This window comes from Mobula birostris, chromosome 7 (assembly GCF_030028105.1).
Source record: "Mobula birostris isolate sMobBir1 chromosome 7, sMobBir1.hap1, whole genome shotgun sequence".
Lineage (NCBI taxonomy): Eukaryota > Metazoa > Chordata > Chondrichthyes > Myliobatiformes > Myliobatidae > Mobula > Mobula birostris.
In genome coordinates, this window is record NC_092376.1 from 49,732,485 (window position 1) to 49,751,327 (window position 18,843).

The 18,843-nt window shown below is 41.2% G+C and overlaps 1 protein-coding gene across 2 annotated transcripts in view; it reads left to right on the forward strand.

The window, feature by feature from the left end:
- c7h11orf65 (chromosome 7 C11orf65 homolog) overlaps window positions 1–18,843 on the forward strand; it is a 68,570-nt gene that overhangs the window by 4,540 nt on the left and 45,187 nt on the right. For both annotated transcript variants that reach the window (XM_072264319.1, XM_072264320.1), the window contains exons 2-3: window positions 3,673–3,774; window positions 13,637–13,829. In XM_072264319.1, coding sequence (XP_072120420.1) covers window positions 3,740–3,774; window positions 13,637–13,829 — 228 coding nt within the window. In that variant the 5' untranslated portion in view covers window positions 3,673–3,739. The remainder of the gene's footprint in view (window positions 1–3,672; window positions 3,775–13,636; window positions 13,830–18,843) is intronic.

The following is an 18,843-nucleotide window of genomic DNA, read 5'->3' on the forward strand; positions in this document are numbered from 1 at the left end:
GCCCATGTCTTTATGAGACACAGCACTTTTGCTTGCCACCGCAGGAGATACAACACCATCTCCTTTGCCCTATCCACATTGAAGTAACAATTTATGTGCACTTCTTCCAGTCTAATGAATTGCATCAAATGCTCATGAAATGGTTTCCTCTATTTGAGTGAACATAAATGCAGATCGAGTAACTTAAGTGTGGCCTCCTACAATGCTTCAATGATGTCCATGTAAACTTGAAGAATAGCACCTTATTTTCCATCCAGATATTACAGCCTTTGGGACTCAGTACTGAATTCAATATGTTTTGAAAGCTTGTTTTTCCTTTATGCATCTGAACTGGCTAGTTCTGTTCTTCTTTCAGTTCTTAGGAAAAGGTTTCAAACTTTCTCTTTTCACGGATGCTACCCAACTTGCTGGGTGTTTTCAGCATTTTCTCCTGTATTTTTCAGAAAGATGACACAGGAACAATGGAACAGATGACCTCTGCAGCTAGAAAGTTTTCTGCATAATTCTTTGTCACTACTCTAAAATGGAATTTCCAAAAGCATGGATAGAATTTAACATAATCCTGCCAAAATAAAATCAGCACTATATGGGATGAAAAATGGCAGATTGAATTTAATGTGGACAAGCGTTGCACTTTGTGAGGACAAACCAGGGTAGAACTGAGGTATCTGGGAATATAGATCCATAATTCCTGGAAGTGGTCTCATGGGTAGACAGTGTCATAATGAGAGCTTTTGGCACATTGGCCTTCATAAATCAAAGTATTGAGCATAGGATTTGGGATGTTATGTTGAAGTTGTATAAGACATTGGTTTGGAGTATTGTGTGCAGTTTTGGTCTCCTACCTGCAGGAAAGAGGTCAATAAAATTGAAAGGGTGCAGAGAAAATTTACAAGGAATGTGCTAGGACTTGAGGACCTGAGTTATAGGCAAAAGTTGAAGAAGTTAGGACTTTATTTCTTGGAGTGTAGAAGATTGAGGGAAGATTTGATGGAGGTATACAAAATTATGAGGGGTATAGATAGGGTAAATGTAGGCAGGCTTTTTACTCTGAGGGTGGGTGAGACTAGAACTAGACATCATAGGTGAAGGTGAAGTATTTAAGGCAAACCTGAGGAGGAACTTCTTCACTCAGAGGTAGCGAGAGTGTGAAACAACAGTTGGAAGGCAATGGCCCAGGTGTGGGTCAATAGGACTAGGCAGAATAAAGTCCAGCATGGGCTAAATGGACTGAAGGACCACCTCCTTTGCACTACGACTATATGTGAGGCTTAGGAAACTCAAATGAAACTGACCCCCTGGGGATTGTAAAGAAGCTAGGATAGTTCTCAGGAAGGGAATTCGGAGTGCCAGGAAGGGCCATGAAAATCCTTGGCTAGCAGTGTTTACAAGAATCCCTAGGCATTCTATACATATGTCAAGAACAAGAGGATCACTCAAGAATAAAGGAGGGAATGTGTGCTTGGAGGCGTCCTAATGAGGTACTTTGTGTTGTTATTTACCAAGGAGAAGGGCATGGAGGAGAGTGAGATAGTGTGATGAATGCAAGAGGGATAAGAATACTGTGTAGGCAGAAAACATGAGTTTAGTTAGGGATTATTTTGCAGTTTAATTAGTGCTGAACAACACAGTGGTCCAAGGGATTGTTCCTGTATTGTCCTGTTCTATGTTTTAGGAGTTCCAAATATAGAAAGTCTCTTTTAATTGCTCTTCTTGTTGGCTGCGTTAAGCTACAAGGTAGTTTTGATGCCACGATACATCAACAGTTATAATTAGTTGAATGACTGATTTTAACTATATTTTGTCATATGGTATAAATTGGGATGGGCAAACTCAACACATGGAATGGAGTGAATGTATCATCAATCATCAGTTAATAACTTGGGCAAGTTGCAGATTTGCTTTACCATTTGTGTCAATTAAGATTAAAGGAAAAATGATCAGTAGTAGAGGAGGTGGTGAAAGCAAAGACTCTCACAATACTTACGAGGTATCTAGAAAAGCATTGTCATTGTAAGGCATAGAAGGTACTGTACAGGCCAAGTACTGTGCTGGTAAATGGGATTAGTATAGATAGATATTTGACGAACAGCACAGCTAAGGTGAGCCAAAAAACCTGTTAATGGTGCTTCAAAACTCATATTCTTGTAGTTCGTACGCATTTGAAATGAAGAACAATTTTTAATTTGTAATTAAAATACTAATAGATTTAGATTTTTCATATTTGAAAACTTCATTTTTCAATTAGTTACATTATTTGTAGATAAGATTGTGATTAAAGGTTATTGAATTAGGCCATTCATGAAATATATTCAAGAAGGTTGTCTTAAAGATCTTTTTATGTAATAGTAATTTGATCTAAGGTAAACATGTTGAATTATTTCACAGACACAACACTCCATCCAGCATGAAAGTCCCATAATATTTGTAATGTTTCATCCAGACTAGAAAAACAGGTTTCCTATAGATTGCTTCTCACTGTGGTGATATTTCCAGTGTGATTGCATCACCAGTCAACCAATTGCACAAAAAGCTGTAGGGTGTAAAGTTGAATTATATCTTTCTGTACAAACCTGTGGATGGGTTGGAGAAGAACATCAGAGAAATGTCATGAAGAAAGGCATGTCATTGTTAGAACATCCCTAAATGTGGGGAACACAACAGTGAATTTTAAATCAAATTTCTCACTATTAGCAAAATTAACCAGTTATAAAAATAGAATATGCTGGAAACTTTGGCAATTTAGGTAGCCTCTGTGGAAAGAGAAACATGGTTAAAGGTTAAAGATCCTAGACACTTTGACCTAAAATGTTAATTCTGTTCGATGCTGTCTGATCTGCTGAGTCTTTCCTTCATTTTCGGTTTTATCTCAGCTTATTTCAGATTTCCAGGATCTGCAGTGCTTTGATTTTTGCTCTTCAATAAATAGTGAGAAAGCTGGTAGACTGGAAAGAGAAAACTCCAAGATGATTAAAATTAGAGTTTAATCGAGTAAATTATTATAGTTTTTTGGACAACCCAGAGATAAGAGGAGTAATTGGAAGCCTATTGACATTATGGAAGTTCCTATATGTTCTTTACCACAAAATGGCTTCATCCTAACATATGATACAGAATGACCTAACACTTAATGAAAATTATCAATATTATCTAGATAGGCAAAGCAAATTTCATGTTTATTCATTAGTCTCAAATTTGTTATTACACAATATCAAAAAGCTTTTGGCCAGTCTTTTTAAATAATGGTCAACTAAGTAGATAGGGAGCAGATATATATTCATAGCCTGTTGTGTACAATGTGTTTTTTTAATTCTAGATCTGTGTCAGCCATGACTCAGCCTTCTTGACATGCTTGGTGACTTTCTGCATTCCCTTGAACATTCACACAGTAGATATAGTTGTTAGAATGATGAAGAAAGGTTTGAACTGCTTTATAGCACGGAGTAGTCAATGTTAGTAGCCCAGACTAGGTTGAGGAATGGTCAGGTGTTGCCATCGTATCTTTCTTAAGCAATAGTTTCTTACGTTATTAAACTTGTCTAAACTAGAAGAGGTACTCATTTAAATTTCTAATGGGATCTCCCCCACAGTAGTTTCAGCATGAGAATTGGCAATATGTTCTCTTTACTGAGATTATGTAATCAGTTATTTCAATATTTTTTATATTCTCAGATGATAAACGTGGTGGAAGTTTAATCTTATTAATTGATGCAAAGAAGCCATCCACAAATAGCGAAAAATGAGTGAAGAAGTAGTACAAACTAGCAGTGGCTGGTAAGAAACACACTTAGAATTTTAGGCATCAGTGGGATTAAATGTTATAATGACTCTTATTTCATTAATGAATCATCCATAACTCAGTTGTTGGATATTCCTGTAATTTGAAAATCTGATCTTTCAAAATCAATCGTGCAACCCTGGGGAATGCCGGACATATATTTTAATCTCAATAAATATAGAGTTATGCCTTTGTGTACTGGCATCTTCAACCACTGGAGGATCATATGTTCAATGCTGTTAGTGGCAAAAGGATGTGTAGAATATAACACACGAGCTATTGCAGGTTCAGGACCAGTGAAGCTATTGTAGAAATTAATAGAGTATAACAATGTATCATCAGGAAAATTAAATATTTAAAAGAAATTTATAATTAAGATAAATAGTACACTTCCTTCAAAGTTCAAAGTAAATTTATTATCAAAGTGCATATATACCTTGAGTTTCATTTTCTTGCAGGCATTTACGGGAAAAAAAAAGAAATACGATAGAATCTATGCTATCTCAAAGAATCCCCTCTAGTAACTTTTCCACTGCTGACGTTAGGCTCACTGGCCTGTAGTTCCCTGGTTTGTCCTTGCAGCATTTCCTAAATAAAGGCAGAATATTAGCCACTCTCCAGTCTTCCAGTACTATACTCATGGCTAAAGACAATGTAAGTATCTCTTCAAGGGCTCCAACAATTTGTTTTCTAGCTGGCCACAATGTCCTAGGTTACACTTGGTCAGATTCTGAAGATTTGTCCACTTTTATATTCTTTTTGACCTCCAGCATCTCCCCTATTTTTTTGTGGATATGCTTCAAGAAATATTCATTTCTGTCTAATCCATCAATGTATGTATGATTGAAATATTCATTCTGTACCTCGCCCATCTCCTGTGGCTCCACATCAATAACCAGATTGATCCTTAAGTAACCCTACTCTCTCCCTGGTTATCCTTTTGCTCTTAATATACTTATAAAATCTCTTTGGATTCTCTTTTACTTTAGCTACCAGGGGATATCTATGACCTTTTTTGGTCCTCCCAATTTCCCTCTTAAGTGTACTCCTACATCCACTATACTTCTCAAGGAATCCACTTGATTACAGCTGTCATGTTGATTACTAACTGACGTATTCCTCCTCATTCCTCAACAGAGCCTTAATATCTCTCGTGAACCAGGGTTCCTTCACTCTACCATAAACATTCTGGCCCTGAACTTTCCCAATCTCACTGTGGAAATCTCCCACTTGCCAGACATCCCTTTACGAGCAAACAACTTCTCCCAATCAATCTTTGAAAGTTTCTGTCTAATGCCATCAAACTAAATTTTGCCCAAGTGTAGGACTTTGATTTGTTAATCAGTACTATTTTATTCCAATTCTATTTAAGAAGTGTTAGAATATAGGCATTGGCTCCAAAGTAACCCTCTCTGACCCTTCAGTCACTTTCCATGTTTTTTTTTACCAATCGGGGTCATACATCATGGAAGAAGGTCCTTCAGTCCAACCCGTCCATGCAAACCAGTGTGTCTATCTGACCTGGTCCCAGTTACCTGTGTTTGCCCAATATCCCTCTAGGCCCAATTCTTTTAAATATTATAATCATACCAACCTTCCTATACTTCTCTAATGTCATTCTTCTACCTTCTGCCCAGTGGGGGGGAGGGGGGTTGTCTCGGGCTGTCCAGCCTCAGTGCTGCCCAACTTTCTGGGTAGGGCAAACTATCAAACGAAACAAACATCATAACAATGGACAAAAATATAGGAGAATTCCACTCCAATGTCTGGATAAGCAGGTTCTGAAAGGGATGGCAGCAACAGAGTCGATACAAAGTGGTTCTGCAGAGTGGATATAGGGAGTTAGGCAGAGAGTTTAAAAAGCAGAATCTCAAGAGGTGTAATCTGGTGCCATGTGCTACTGAGGGTAGAAATAGGAGAATGGGGCAGATGAATACATGCTTGAGGAGTTGGTGCAGGAGGGAAGGATTCAAGTCCTTAGACATTGTGATCTCTTCTCAGGAAGAGGTGATGTCTTCAAGAGGGTCGGGTTAGCAACGAACAGTTGAGGGCCTAATATCCTAATGGAAAGATTTGAGAGGGTTTAAGCTAGTCTGGTAAGGTCTGGGACTCAAAGCAGTGTTGTGGCACCTGGGAAAGTTAAGGCAGAAATAGAAAATAGATATAGATAAAGCAAACAAGTTCGGCAAGGAATACAGACAGGAACCGGCCAGGGAATGAGGAACATCTGGTATAGTAAACTGCATTTACTTAGTGCAAGAACCCTAACAGGTAAGTCAGATAGACTCAGGACATGGGTAGGTCTATGGGACTGGGACATTATAACTATTACAAAAATTTTGTTGAGAAACATACTACACTGGTAGCTCAATATTCTAGGGTACAGATGCTACAGGAGCAATAGGGCTAGAGTTAATAAAAGGAAGGGATTGAATTTTTAATTAAGGAGACCATCACAACAGCACTTTGAGAGGATATCCCTATGGGATAGACCCGTGAGGCTATATGGGTGGCATTCAAAATAAGAAAGGGTGATAACTGTGAGAGGATTTTACAGTAGACCCCTAAGTATCAACAGGAATTAGAGCAGCAAAATTAAGTTGCAAAGGGCTTGATTGGGGCAGAATTTGTTAAATGTGTCCATGAAAATTAATTCAAACCACATCAGAGAGGGGTCAGCGCTATCCCTCACACTGGGCAATGAGGCATGGCAGGTGACTAAAGAGTCAGTGAGGGAGCCCTTTTGGACCTGTGGGATAGGAGGTGGGAGGTTATGTTACAGCTGAACAAGTTGTTGGTGAGACCACACTTAGAATACTATATGTATTTCCAGTTGCCCAGCTATAGGAAGGATGTCAATAAGCTAGAAAATGTGCAGAAAAGACTCATGAAACTGCTACCAGGGCTTGCCTTATAGCAACCCTTTATTTAATGCATAGCTAATTGGTAATAAGGTGAACACAGATCAAACTTTTTAACACCTGAAGATTTTCTTTTTGTTTATAGTGTTTTTCCATTTAGAATAGAAAGATGGCTTAAATACCTGTCCTTTATTTATACATTTTCCAAAAGTGAAAGGAATCCAAGTATTCTATACAAATTACGCAAATAGGTTTTAAGTTTCAATTCTGGTCCTAAAATAAGTTCTTTGACCTGGAACATAAAATGTCTTTTATTGATGCTACTTGACCTGCTGTGTGTCACCAGCATCTTCTGTTTTTGTTCTAATTCGAATATCTGTATTTATACTTATTCTTAGTAGATGTGAGTTATTTAGGTGAACACAGTTCTTAGTGCATGTTGTTCCTTTCTTACTGTGTTAGAACCAAATCTGCTCATGGTGCCAAAACAAAACATTTAACATCTGTTACGCCCAGTTAGAGCTGAAAATAATTTGCTCAGGTGACGCAAGTATTAAAATGCAGCTATCAAGTCCAGTTTTTCTTGCTTAAGCAGGCTTTTGGACACATGTTAATCATAGTCATACAGCCCTTAAACTCTTGGAGTTGTGAGGCAGTATTTTCTTCCCAGGGAATACCCGTCATGCAGGCCAGATGACAGAAGTTCCCTGGGACGTGACCCCAAGCAAGCCATCTTCAGATTCATCAATGATAATCCCTTCATTACTATGTTGGAAGTGGAACTGTTTAATGACTATTCAGTTCCATTCCTTGAATAATACAGTGTAATGTTTAGGCTTGATCTGTCAGGAAATACCAGTAATATTTATTCCGCACAAATGTTGATCAGTGACATCTCCAACAGGCTAACTATCTCCCTTGATGTTTAAATATATTATCATCTCTGCTTTGCCATGGGGTGTCATCACTGATTAAAAATCTTAAGTGAACAAGCTACATACAAGACTATAAAACCATAAGGCATAGGAGCAGAATTAGGCCATTTGGCCCATCGAGTCAGCTCTGCCATTCCATAATGGCTGTGTTATTATCCCTCGCAACACCGTTCCCCTGCCTTCTCCCCCATAACCTTTAATGCCCTGACTACCAAAGAACACATAACCTCTACTTTAAGTATACTCAATGGCTTAGCCTCTATGGTCATCTTTGGCAATGAATTCCTCAGATACACCACCCTCTATCTTAACAAAATGGAGGTCCCTCTATTCTGAGGCTGTGTCTCTGGTTCTAGGCTTACCCACTATCGGAAACATCCTCTCCCATCCACTCTATCGAGACCTTTCCATATTCGATATGCTTAAATGAGATTCTCCCTCATTCTTCTAAATTCCAATGAATACAAGCCCAGAGCCATAAAATGCTCCTCATAAGCTAACCCTTTTATTCCTGAGATCTTTCTTGTGAACCTCCTTTCCCAGTAAGATGGTGTCATGTGCGAATGCAGCAGCCTCTCAGGGGGCCAACCATGGCTGTTTTTTTACTTCGTAAAATTTGCTTTTTATGGTCCAAAGACAATTCTACTCCAAGAACTTCAGGTACTACAGGGCTACTCCGTCAGTGAGCTGCTCGTTGTTCAGAGTAGTTGGACTGGTGTTGGCCAAGAAGTCGAACGGGTTGGCCATGATGCTGAGGTATCGAAGGGGCCAGTTGGGATACTGGGATGGGAGATGGTCAGGATATCAGAGGAGCCTGTTGGGATATCAGAGGAGCCCACCAGGGTGTGGAGTAGCCAGCTGGGAATTTAGGAGCTGACCTGTCTACAGGCCATGTGGCTGCCCGCTGTTTGGAAGCATCGGAGTTGGTGCAGTATAACTGTGGCAGACTGTCTCAGACATTTCACTTGTGATTGTAAGACTCTGTTGGACAGTGGTAATCTAAGTTGCTGCAGGCCTGTTACCCTTGTTTGGTGGAAGGGACAGGTGACATTGGAGCTGTGTAGACTCAGTTGTAGCGAGGACTGGACCTCAAGCCTCGTGTTTGCCTGCTGTTGCATACCAGGTGAGAGCTGTGGATGTGCTACAGCGTGGCGTCTGCGCTCGACTGGGAGTTGTCCCCTCCTGCTGTTACTGCCCTTCTGTGTTCGAGCTGTGTAATGACCGGCTGAGTTGCATGTGTCTGCACACTGCTGGGAGACTGTAACATTCACTGCTGGACATCGTCGCTCATGGTCTTGGACTATGTATGTTTTTTGAGTGAACATGCTTTTTTGCTCACTATTTTGAAATTTGCTTGCTATTTTGAATGTTTTGCACCTTATGGACGTCAGTGAGTTAGACCGGCGGGAAGAATTTAAAAGGTGAGCATTTTTTCTTCAGTGGTTTGATTGAGGCACGACTGAGCAGGTGCGTGGAGTTCAGCGAGTTAGTCTGCTGGGAAGAATTTTAAAAGAAGCCAGCTTTATACAGCGGGCATCAGAGTAGGAGGGTTTTGGCTCAATAGGGATTTGGTGATAATGGGTCAATGTGAGGTAAGTTACCTGTAAAGAATAGGAATAGGAGGTATGTCTGCGAGGGCAGTGTTCTGTAATGGGTGTCAGATGTGGGATGTCCTGGAGACTCCCAGCTTCCCGGGCGGCCACATCTGCACCAGGTACGTCGAGCTGAAGCTCCTTAGGGACCACGTCAGGGAACTGGAGATGCAGCTTGATGACCCTTGTCTGGTCGGGGAGAGTGAGGAGGTGATAGAGAGGAGCTATAGGCAGGTAGTCATTCCAGGGCCTTGGGAGACAGATAAGTGGGTAACAGTCAGGAGAGGGAAGGGCTAGAGTCAGATACCAGAGAATACCACAGTGGCTGTCCCCCTTAACAATAAGTACTCCTGTTTGAGTACTGTTGAGGGGGGATGACCTACCTGGGGTAAGCGACAGTGGCCGAGCCTCTGGCACAGAGTCTGGCCCTGTGGCTCAGAAGGGTAGGGAAAGGAAGAGGGAGGCAGCAGTGATAGGGGACTCTATAGTTAGTGGGTCAGACAGGTATTTCTGTGGATGCAAGAAAGATACACGGATGGTAGTTTGCCTCCCAGGTGACAGGGTCCGGGATGTTTCTGATCATGTCCACGATGTCCTGAAGTGGGAAGGTGAACTGCCAGAGGTCATGGTACATATTGGTACTAACAATATGGGTAGGAAAAGGGAGGAGGTCCTGAAAACAGACTATGGGGAGTTAGGAAATAAGCTGAGAAACACGACCACAAGGCTGGTAATCTCAGGATTACTGCCTGTGCCACGTGACAGTGAGTATAGGAATAGAGTGAGGTGGAGGATAAATGCGTGGCTGAGGGATTGGGGCAGGGGGAAGAGATTCAGATTTCTGGATCCTTGGGATCTCTTTTGGGGCAAGCGTGATCTGTACAATAGGGATGGGTTGCACTTGAATCCAAGGGGGACCAATATCCTGGCAGGGAGGTCTGCTAAGGCTATTGGGGAGAGTTTAAACTAGAATTGCTGGGGGTGGGAACTGAACTGAAGAGACGGAGGAAGGGGTGGTTGGCTCACAAATAGAGAAATCTTGTAGGCAGTGTGAGAGGGAGGATAGGCAGGTGATAGAGAATAGATGTGATCAGACTGATGGTTTGAGATGTGTCTATTTTAGTGTAAGGAGTATCGTGAACAAAGTGGATGAGCTCAGAGCGTGGATCATTACTTGGAGCTATGATGTTGTGGCCATTACAGAGACTTGGATGGCTCAGGGACAGGAATGGCTACTTCAAGTGCCGGGTTTTAGATGTTTCAGAAAGGATAGGGAGGGAGGCAAAAGAGGTGGGGGCGCTGCACTGCTGATCAGAGACAGTGTCACGGCTGCAGAAAAAGAGGAAGTCATGGAGGGATTGTCCACAGAATCTCTGTGGGTGGAAGTTAGAAAAAGGAAAGGGTCAATAATTCAACTAGGTGTTTTTTATAGACCACCCAATAGTAACAGGGACATCGAGGAGCAGATAGGGAGACAGATTCTGGAACAGTGCAATAATAACAGGGTTGTCATGATGGGAGATTTTAATATCCCCAATATTGATTGTTATCTCCCTAGACCAAGGGATTTCGATGGGGTGGAGTTTGTTACGTGTGTTTAGGAAGGTTTCCTGACAAAATATGTAGATAAGCTTACAGGAGGAGAGTTTGTACTTGATCTGGTATTGGGAAATGAACCTGGTCAGGTGTCAGGTCTGTCAGTGGGAGAGCGTTTTGATCATAATTCTATCTCTTTTACCATAGCATTGGAGAGGGATAGGAGCAGACAAGTTAGGAAAACACTTCCCCTTGCATATTGAAATCCCCCATGACTATTGTAATATTGACCTTATTACATGTCTTTCCTAGTTCTTGCTGAAATTTATATCTCACATCCTGGCTACTGTTCGGAACCTCTATATAACTCCCATCAGGGTCCCATTTACCCTTGCATTTTCTTAGCTCTACCTACATGGATTCTACATCCTACATCCAAACTGCAATCTTCTTTCAGCCACGACTCAGTAATGCCCACAACCTCATACCTGCCAATCTCTTAACTGCGCTACAAGATCATCTACCTTATTCCGTATATGCGTGCATTCAAATATAACACCTTCAAGCCTGTATGTATCACCCTTTTCAATTTTGCCATCATTTTACACTTCAACTCATCTTCTGCAATTTTGCCCTATCATCTGCCTGTCCTTCCTCAGAGTCACTACACACTGCTTTGACTTGTGTACCAAATGCCCATCCTCAGCCCTATTACTCCAGTTCCCATCCCCTTGCTAACTTAGATTAAGCCCTCCCAAACAGCTGTGTCAATCCTGCCCATAAGGATATTGGTCCCCTTCGGGTTCAGGTATAGCCTGTCCTTTTTTGTACAAGTCATACCTTCCCCAGGAGAGATCCCAGTGATCCAGAAATCTGAAACCCTGTCCCCTACACCACTTTCTCAGCCACTCATTCATCTATACTATCATCCTATTCCTGCCCAGGCATGGTACCAGGAGTACTGTAGTCCAGAGATTGCTTCATTGGAGGTCCTGCTCTTCAGTGTCTTCCCTGACTCCCTACACTCACTGTATGGGACTTCTTTCCCCTTTCTACCTATGTCATTGGTGTCAATGTGCACTTCGACTTCTGCCTGCTCACCCTCCATCTTAAGAATCTTCTGCAGCTGTTCTAGACATCCTGGGAGGCAAGATACCATCCTGGCTTCTCTCTTGCAGCCACAGAATGTGCTCTCCGTTCCCCTAACTATTGAGTCTCCTATCAGACATCATCATTTCTGACTTCTGTTGAAAAGAAGCAAATCTGTTAATTAATAACACAACAAATACTATCTAATCACGAGCTTAGCCCACCCTTTTGCTAAGTACGCCTTGCCCTTCAGTGATATTATCTAAAAGGCAACAGTAGGTTCTAGAGGTTTGCAGAAGTATACCAGACTTTATAGCTATTCCACCCCTCTTAACCCCACTACTGATTTGGCACACTTTCTTTTCATCAGCCAGTGATGAATGAACAAAGACCTTCCATTCAACTAAATATTGGGAAAAAATGAATGTGCTATCTTTGGACCCCACTACAAACATTGTGCGCAGTTTCATTATTCTTCTTGGAGAGTATCTGAATTTAAGCTAGACCATTGATTCTGCATTTGGTCCCCTTTTGAATATGTATCTATAATAAGGTTTCCTTTTTATGCCTCTTTCCCTATCTTTGTTCATCTGATGCTGAACCCTTCATCTAGACTTTGTTATCTCTATGTGTGATTATTAAGATAGTCTCCAGGTAGTTCTTCCATGTTACATATAATCACTCTCCTGATTGTATCTTAACTAGCGCAAAGCCCCATTCACAAGCAAGAGAAAATCTGCAGATGCTGGAAATCCAAGCAACACAGATAAAATGCTGGAGGAACTCAGTAGGCCAGGCAACGTCTATAGAAAAGAGTACAGTCGATGATTTGGAACCTGCTGAAAGGTCTCTGCCCAAAACATCGACTGTACTCTTTTCCATAGATGCTGCCTGGCCTGCTGAGTTCCTCCAGCATTTTGAGTGTGTTACAAAGCCCTATTCAGTGACCATTCCAAGGCAGATACCTAACTGCTCTCGGAGGTACATTAATTTCTGGTTCAACAATGTCAGTATTGAAGTCCTCATGCTTGTTTTTAACTAATTCTTTCCTATCCTCCAGGAGGAAAAGCTTTTATGATTTCTGTGGTGCTCCTGTCCTGATACAAAGGATATTGAACGTCTCCAATTTTGATCATTCCATTATTAGTGGTCTAAGCTTTCAGTTGTTTCGGCACTACGCTTTAAAAGGCCCTCCCCAAACAACTTTGCTTTTCTCTGCATCTTCGTTTAAGTTGTTGACTAAAGCCTACCTCTTTGACTAAGTTTTTGGATATCTTTTCCTGATGACTCCATCTGTGACTCAGTATTAAACTTCTCAAGATATTGCACTTGTTCATACATAAATTCTATATAACCATATAAATGCAACATTCTGCATAAATGCAATTTGTTGTATCATTGATGACTGCAAACATGGATGAATGAAAACCATCAATCTTGTTCCACTTCCATTAATGACTTACTGGTTATATTAAACACACTAAAATATAACCATTTACTTTTGTAGAAGTTCCTATTGCCCAAAAAAGGCTTCAAATGCCAATTTAAAGATTTTTATTATTTTTTCCTTAACATTACAATGCAATTTTCACAATGATACTTACAGGATAGATGGGAAGAGTCAAAGATAAAACTGATGCATGTAAATCTGTGAACTAACTCAATGAGTAGAGGAAGGTTTGGCCATCATATTTGTATTTTAGGAGACCATTTGGAATCTGTCTTTACAAACTCTGACCAGACCAACAGGAAAGAGTGTACATTATTCAGAATTTAGGAAAGACTGTCAAATTTGCTTTGTAGAACGCAACTCACGAATTAATGTTAAGTTATTATTTTTTAAAGTGTTGAAGCATTAATGTCTGACGGAAGTAAGAGAGAGGACAAAAAATGCCCTATTTATAGGACTCCTACTGGTGAAATCTTTGCAACCGAGATAAGTATGCGTGAGATCTCTGAAGCTGAGAAGCAGCAAGCAACTCTTAAAAAATTGGAAAATTCAGCAAGAATAATACAAAGAGCATGGAGAAGATATATTGTAAGTTTTGCTATATACTAAATTGACAATTTGCAGTGATGGATGGTATTACTAATAAGTTGAATAGTTTAAAATTTTGTTTCCATGTACAACATCCCTCAATTTTTACCTACCATCAATAGTTATGCCACGTGAACTACATTATAACAGTAACTACATTTTCAAATTATGTCAATAGGGAAAATATTTTAATACATCTTGAAGCTGTGAGAGATGATATGAAAATTCAGATTATTGCTTTGCCATATTTTCCAAAAATAGCAGAATTAAAATGGTCTTTATGATTGTTTCTAAATATGAAAATAACCTTTTAAAATAAATATCTATAATTGTTAGACAAGATACCATAATTGCTATTTCAGGAGATGTTGTAATTTTCTGTTTGGGGCTGAAGGAAATGTCTGAAGGACATTTCAATGTTTCAAGGTTTGAAAGAAATATTGAGCATAGAAGTTAGATTATATAACTCAATGCAAAGTAAATGCAATTTAATTTAACTCAAAGTGAATAATACACAACCATTTCCAGGTTAACTCGTGTCAATAATAAAAGTTGACAGGCCACTTCCTGTCTTGTCTGTACTTTATTTAACCTATTTTTGCCTTCTATACCCCCCCCCCAACCTTGAACTTGCATCATCTGCTAACAAAGGACCAAGCCTGACATTAACATTAGAACATTTGGCAAGGGCGGAACTGTTATGGTTAGGTACGTTGCAGGAGTTGGATGTTACCTTTCAGGCACCTTCTCATATCTCCCACTGGTGCATGACCTGGCCACAGAACATCAGCTCATTGTCTCCCAGTCACCAACCTCGCATCCTCAGAATATCTTCCCTCTGCAGCCTATAGCCCGCATCTCCCCAATGATGCACTGCCTCCTTTTTCCTTAAGATCCATTCTTTCAGTTTGTTCTTACCTAAAAGTCCTGCTTATTCCTACCTTAACTTACTCTTTTCCCCTTCCAACTTTCCCCCACCACTTTGACTGGTCCCATCTTCCCAATCCTCACCACAGATGCCTAATTCCTCCATACCATCTCAAAACACAATGATCTGAGGTCTCTTCCCTTCTTCCGTGAACAGCAGAGGCTCAACCAGTCCATTTCCCCAACTACTCTTTCACCTGCTAAAGTCATTGATATATTGAACAATGTCCTCAGCTCCACTCACTTTCTGCAATTCAAAGGTGACCTCACATGACCCCTATTCTACCAATATCTTTGTTGGATATTTGATTTGGTTCTACATTGTTGCTGCTTCCTAAATTTGTAGAGAACATGAAAGTTTATTAACTCTGCTCCCACCCTAATCTCACTTTCACATGGTTTCTGTCTGAATTCTCTTTTCTGACATCTTTATTTTCATCTCAGAAGACAGATTAATTTCACAGCTATTTTTAATCTCTCCCACTACACTGCTTGCACTATAGAATCCATTCAATTCTCCTAGTTTGTCCTTCTCCAGTGTTAATCTGCTTTGATGACAAGACTATAGTGCTTTCAACAGACCTTCCTTTTCCCTCAGCCATGGTTTCTCTGTACTATAACAGACAGAGCTTTGGATCACTTCTCACTTACAGGATTTCCTATATTTCAGTTTTCATCCTGCTTCTTCCAGTTTGGTTAAACATTGAACATTCAAGATTGTTTAATGTCATTTCCGGTACACAGCTATAAAGAAGAACAAAATAATTGTTACTCCAGATCCAATGCAGCACTGTAAACCATTGTGCTAACCATTACACTACAGTACCGCTCACAATAGTTAAAAAAACACAAAAAATATAAATACATAAGTTAGCTTATATGTAGATTGATTGATATCCATAAAGTGACTCCAGGCACGGGAGTGTCTGTACATAAGCTGATTAACAGGAAATGATAAGGTAGTGGTGGTTAGGTTAGTGGTGGAGGGGTGGGTTAGTGAGTGGAGATGTGCTTGGATGCCTTGAATCCTCCTCACAGATGGGAGTGGGACAAAAAGCAGATTGGGTAGGATCTTTCATGATGTTACTGGCCCTTTTCTGGCACATTTCTGCATAAATGTCCTTAATGGCAAGTGGGCTGATACTGGTGATATGCTGGGAAGTTTTGATCTGTTGTAGAGCCTTCCTATCTGATGCAGTGTCGTTTCTGTACCAAGCAGTGATGCAGCTTGTTAGGATGGTCTCTACTGTGGAATGACGTGAGTATGGATGTGCAAAGTCCAGTTCTCTTCAGCCTCTTCAGAGAGTAAAGGCAATAGTGAGCTTAGGATGTGTTCTGGGACCATGAGAGGTTGTGTGTGATATGCATTCCCAGGTGTTTAAAACTGCTTGCAGTTTCCAGTGCTGTTGCACCAATGTAAGGGGGAGTGTGAATGGTACAAATTCTTCTGAAGTTGATAACCATCTCCTTTGTCTTGTTGACATTGAGGAAGAGGTTATTTGCCTGGCCCCAGGCCCTCTTCCACCTCCCCTCCGTAGGCCATTTCATCGTTATTGATAACTGTTGTGTCACCGAGGAATTTGAGAATGGGATTACTCAGGTGTTTAGCTATGCAGTCACATGTGAGCAGAGTGTACAGCAATGGGCTCAGCACACAGCCTGGGGGTGGGGGGAGGGGACCCGTGTTGAGAATGATTGGGAGGGAGGAGAGGTTGTGCATCCTGACTGTCTGAGGTCTATTGGTTAAGAGGTCCAACACCCAGTTGCACAGTAGTGTATTTAGACCAACAAGTAAGATTTTGTTCACCAAGGTCTGTGGGACAATAGTGTTGACTGTTGAACTGAAATTCAGAAACAGCACACTGACATAAGTGTCATAAGGGCCCAGGTGCGTGACAGATGCTGTGGCACCTGTCGTAGAGCAGTTTTGTCAGTAAGTATATTGGTGAGTGTCCAGTGTGTCAGGAATGGGATCTTTGATGTGTGCCATTACCAGATATTCAAAGCACTTCATGATAATTGGTGTCAGTGCCACCGGACGGTGGACTGCAGGTGCAGAGTTCTTTGGTACACAGCTGATGGTGGCTGATTTGAAAGATGTGGGGACAGCAGCCAGGATGAGCGAAGTGTTGAAGATGTCTGTGAAGATGTCAGTGAGCTGGTGTGCACACTCCCTGAGTACCTGGTGGGATGTCTCTGGCCCATCTGCCTTACTCTCTGTTGACTCTCTGCAGAGTCCTTCTCACATCTGCTGCTGTTCCAGACAGTGGCTGCTCACCTGGGAGGGGTAGCTTTCGTTTCTGGCATTGTGTTGCATGTCTTGAAGTGTGCATAAAAATTGTTTAAAGCCTCAGGGAATGAGGTATTGCTGGGACAGTCAACACTGTTTTTCCTTCTGTAGTCAGTAATATCCTTGATGCCCAACCACACATGCTGGGGATTGTTATTGGACAGGTGTCTTGAATTGTTTTGTGCATAGGCGATCTTTGCCCTCTTGGTTTCTCCTGACTGCTCTGAGAGCTGTTCCATCACCTGACTTAAAGGCAGCATTGCAGGCTTTTAGTAGGGAGTGCACACCGCATTCAGCCGGGGTTTCTGGTTGGGCCATGAGATGACCGTTTTTGAGGTATCAGCTTACTGATGTAGTTAGTGACATATGAGGCATATTCCTCAAGACCTGTGTCTTCTCCATTTGATGTGGCCTCCTTGAACATCTGCCAGTTAGTCTGTTTCCCTAGAGTTCCCCTAGCCCTCACCTTCCACCCCAACAACTTCCACATTCAATGGATCATACTCCACCATTTCTGAAAAGATTCCAAAACCAGTACATTTTCTGCTCCCCTTACTTTTCAGCACTCCAAATGAACTGTTCCTTCTGCAACTCTCAGATTCATCCTTACTTTTCCAACAAGCAATTCCCTCTCACAGCACTTTTTCGTACAATTGTAGAAGATGCAACACCTGCCCTTTTACCATTTTGCTTTCCACTCTCCAGTAACCCTGTCCTTCCAGGTTAAGCATCAATTCAATTGCACTTCTCCCCTTTCAATGCATTGCATAGAGTGTTGTCAACATGAAGTGCTCTGCAATGGAGAAACCAAATATAGATTTGAAAACGGAAGATTTTTGTGAGCAGAACAGGCTTCTGGTTGCTTCTCATTTCAGTCCTCTGTTCCACTCCCTGCTTGTTCTCTTGGATCTCCCTCAAATGGTCCAACAATCCCCAATATAAATTCACCTCACATTCTGCCTATGGACATGAGAGCTATAACTATCTGTAATTCTTTCCCTTACTGAGCTTTATTAACTTTGAACAAGCTCTTGCCTCACTTCAGTGAAATGTGTAAACCACTTGGAAATAATGTTGGTTGGAAGCACATGAACATATGCTAAAATTAATCAAGGAGTCGGTCACAGCGGAGTCTGTATTGCAACACTTTAATGATAGTGAGGTACTTGTTCTACAGGATGTTACCTCATCCCCTACTTTAACAATTCGGAAGTGTGCAGTCTAAGTACTTTAAAATACTGAGTGCATCACATTCTCAGGCAGTAAATTCCAGATTGCACCCTCTGGTTGACAAAATGATAGAAACATAGAAAACCTACAGCACAATACATGCCCTTTGGCCCACAAAGTTGTGCCGAACATGTCCCTACATTAGAAATTACTAGACTTCCCCATTGCCCTCTATTTTTCTAAACTCCATGTACCTATCTAAAACTCTCTTAAAAGACCCTATCGTATCCGCCTCCACCACTGTTGCCGGCAGCCCATTCCACACACTCACCACTCTCTGAGTAAAAAACTTACCCCTGACATCTCCTCTGTACCTACTCCCCAGCACCTTAAGCCTGTGTCCTCTTGTGGCAACCATTTCAGCCCTGGGAAAAAGTCTCTGACTAGCCACACGATCAATGCCTCTCATCATCTTATACACCTCTATCAGGTCACCTCTCATACTCCGTCGCTCCCAGGAGAAAAGGCCGAGTTCACTCAACCTGTTTTCATAAGGCATGCTCCCCAATCCAAGCAACATCCTTGTAAATCTCCTCTGCACCCTTTCTATGGCTTCCACCTCTTTCC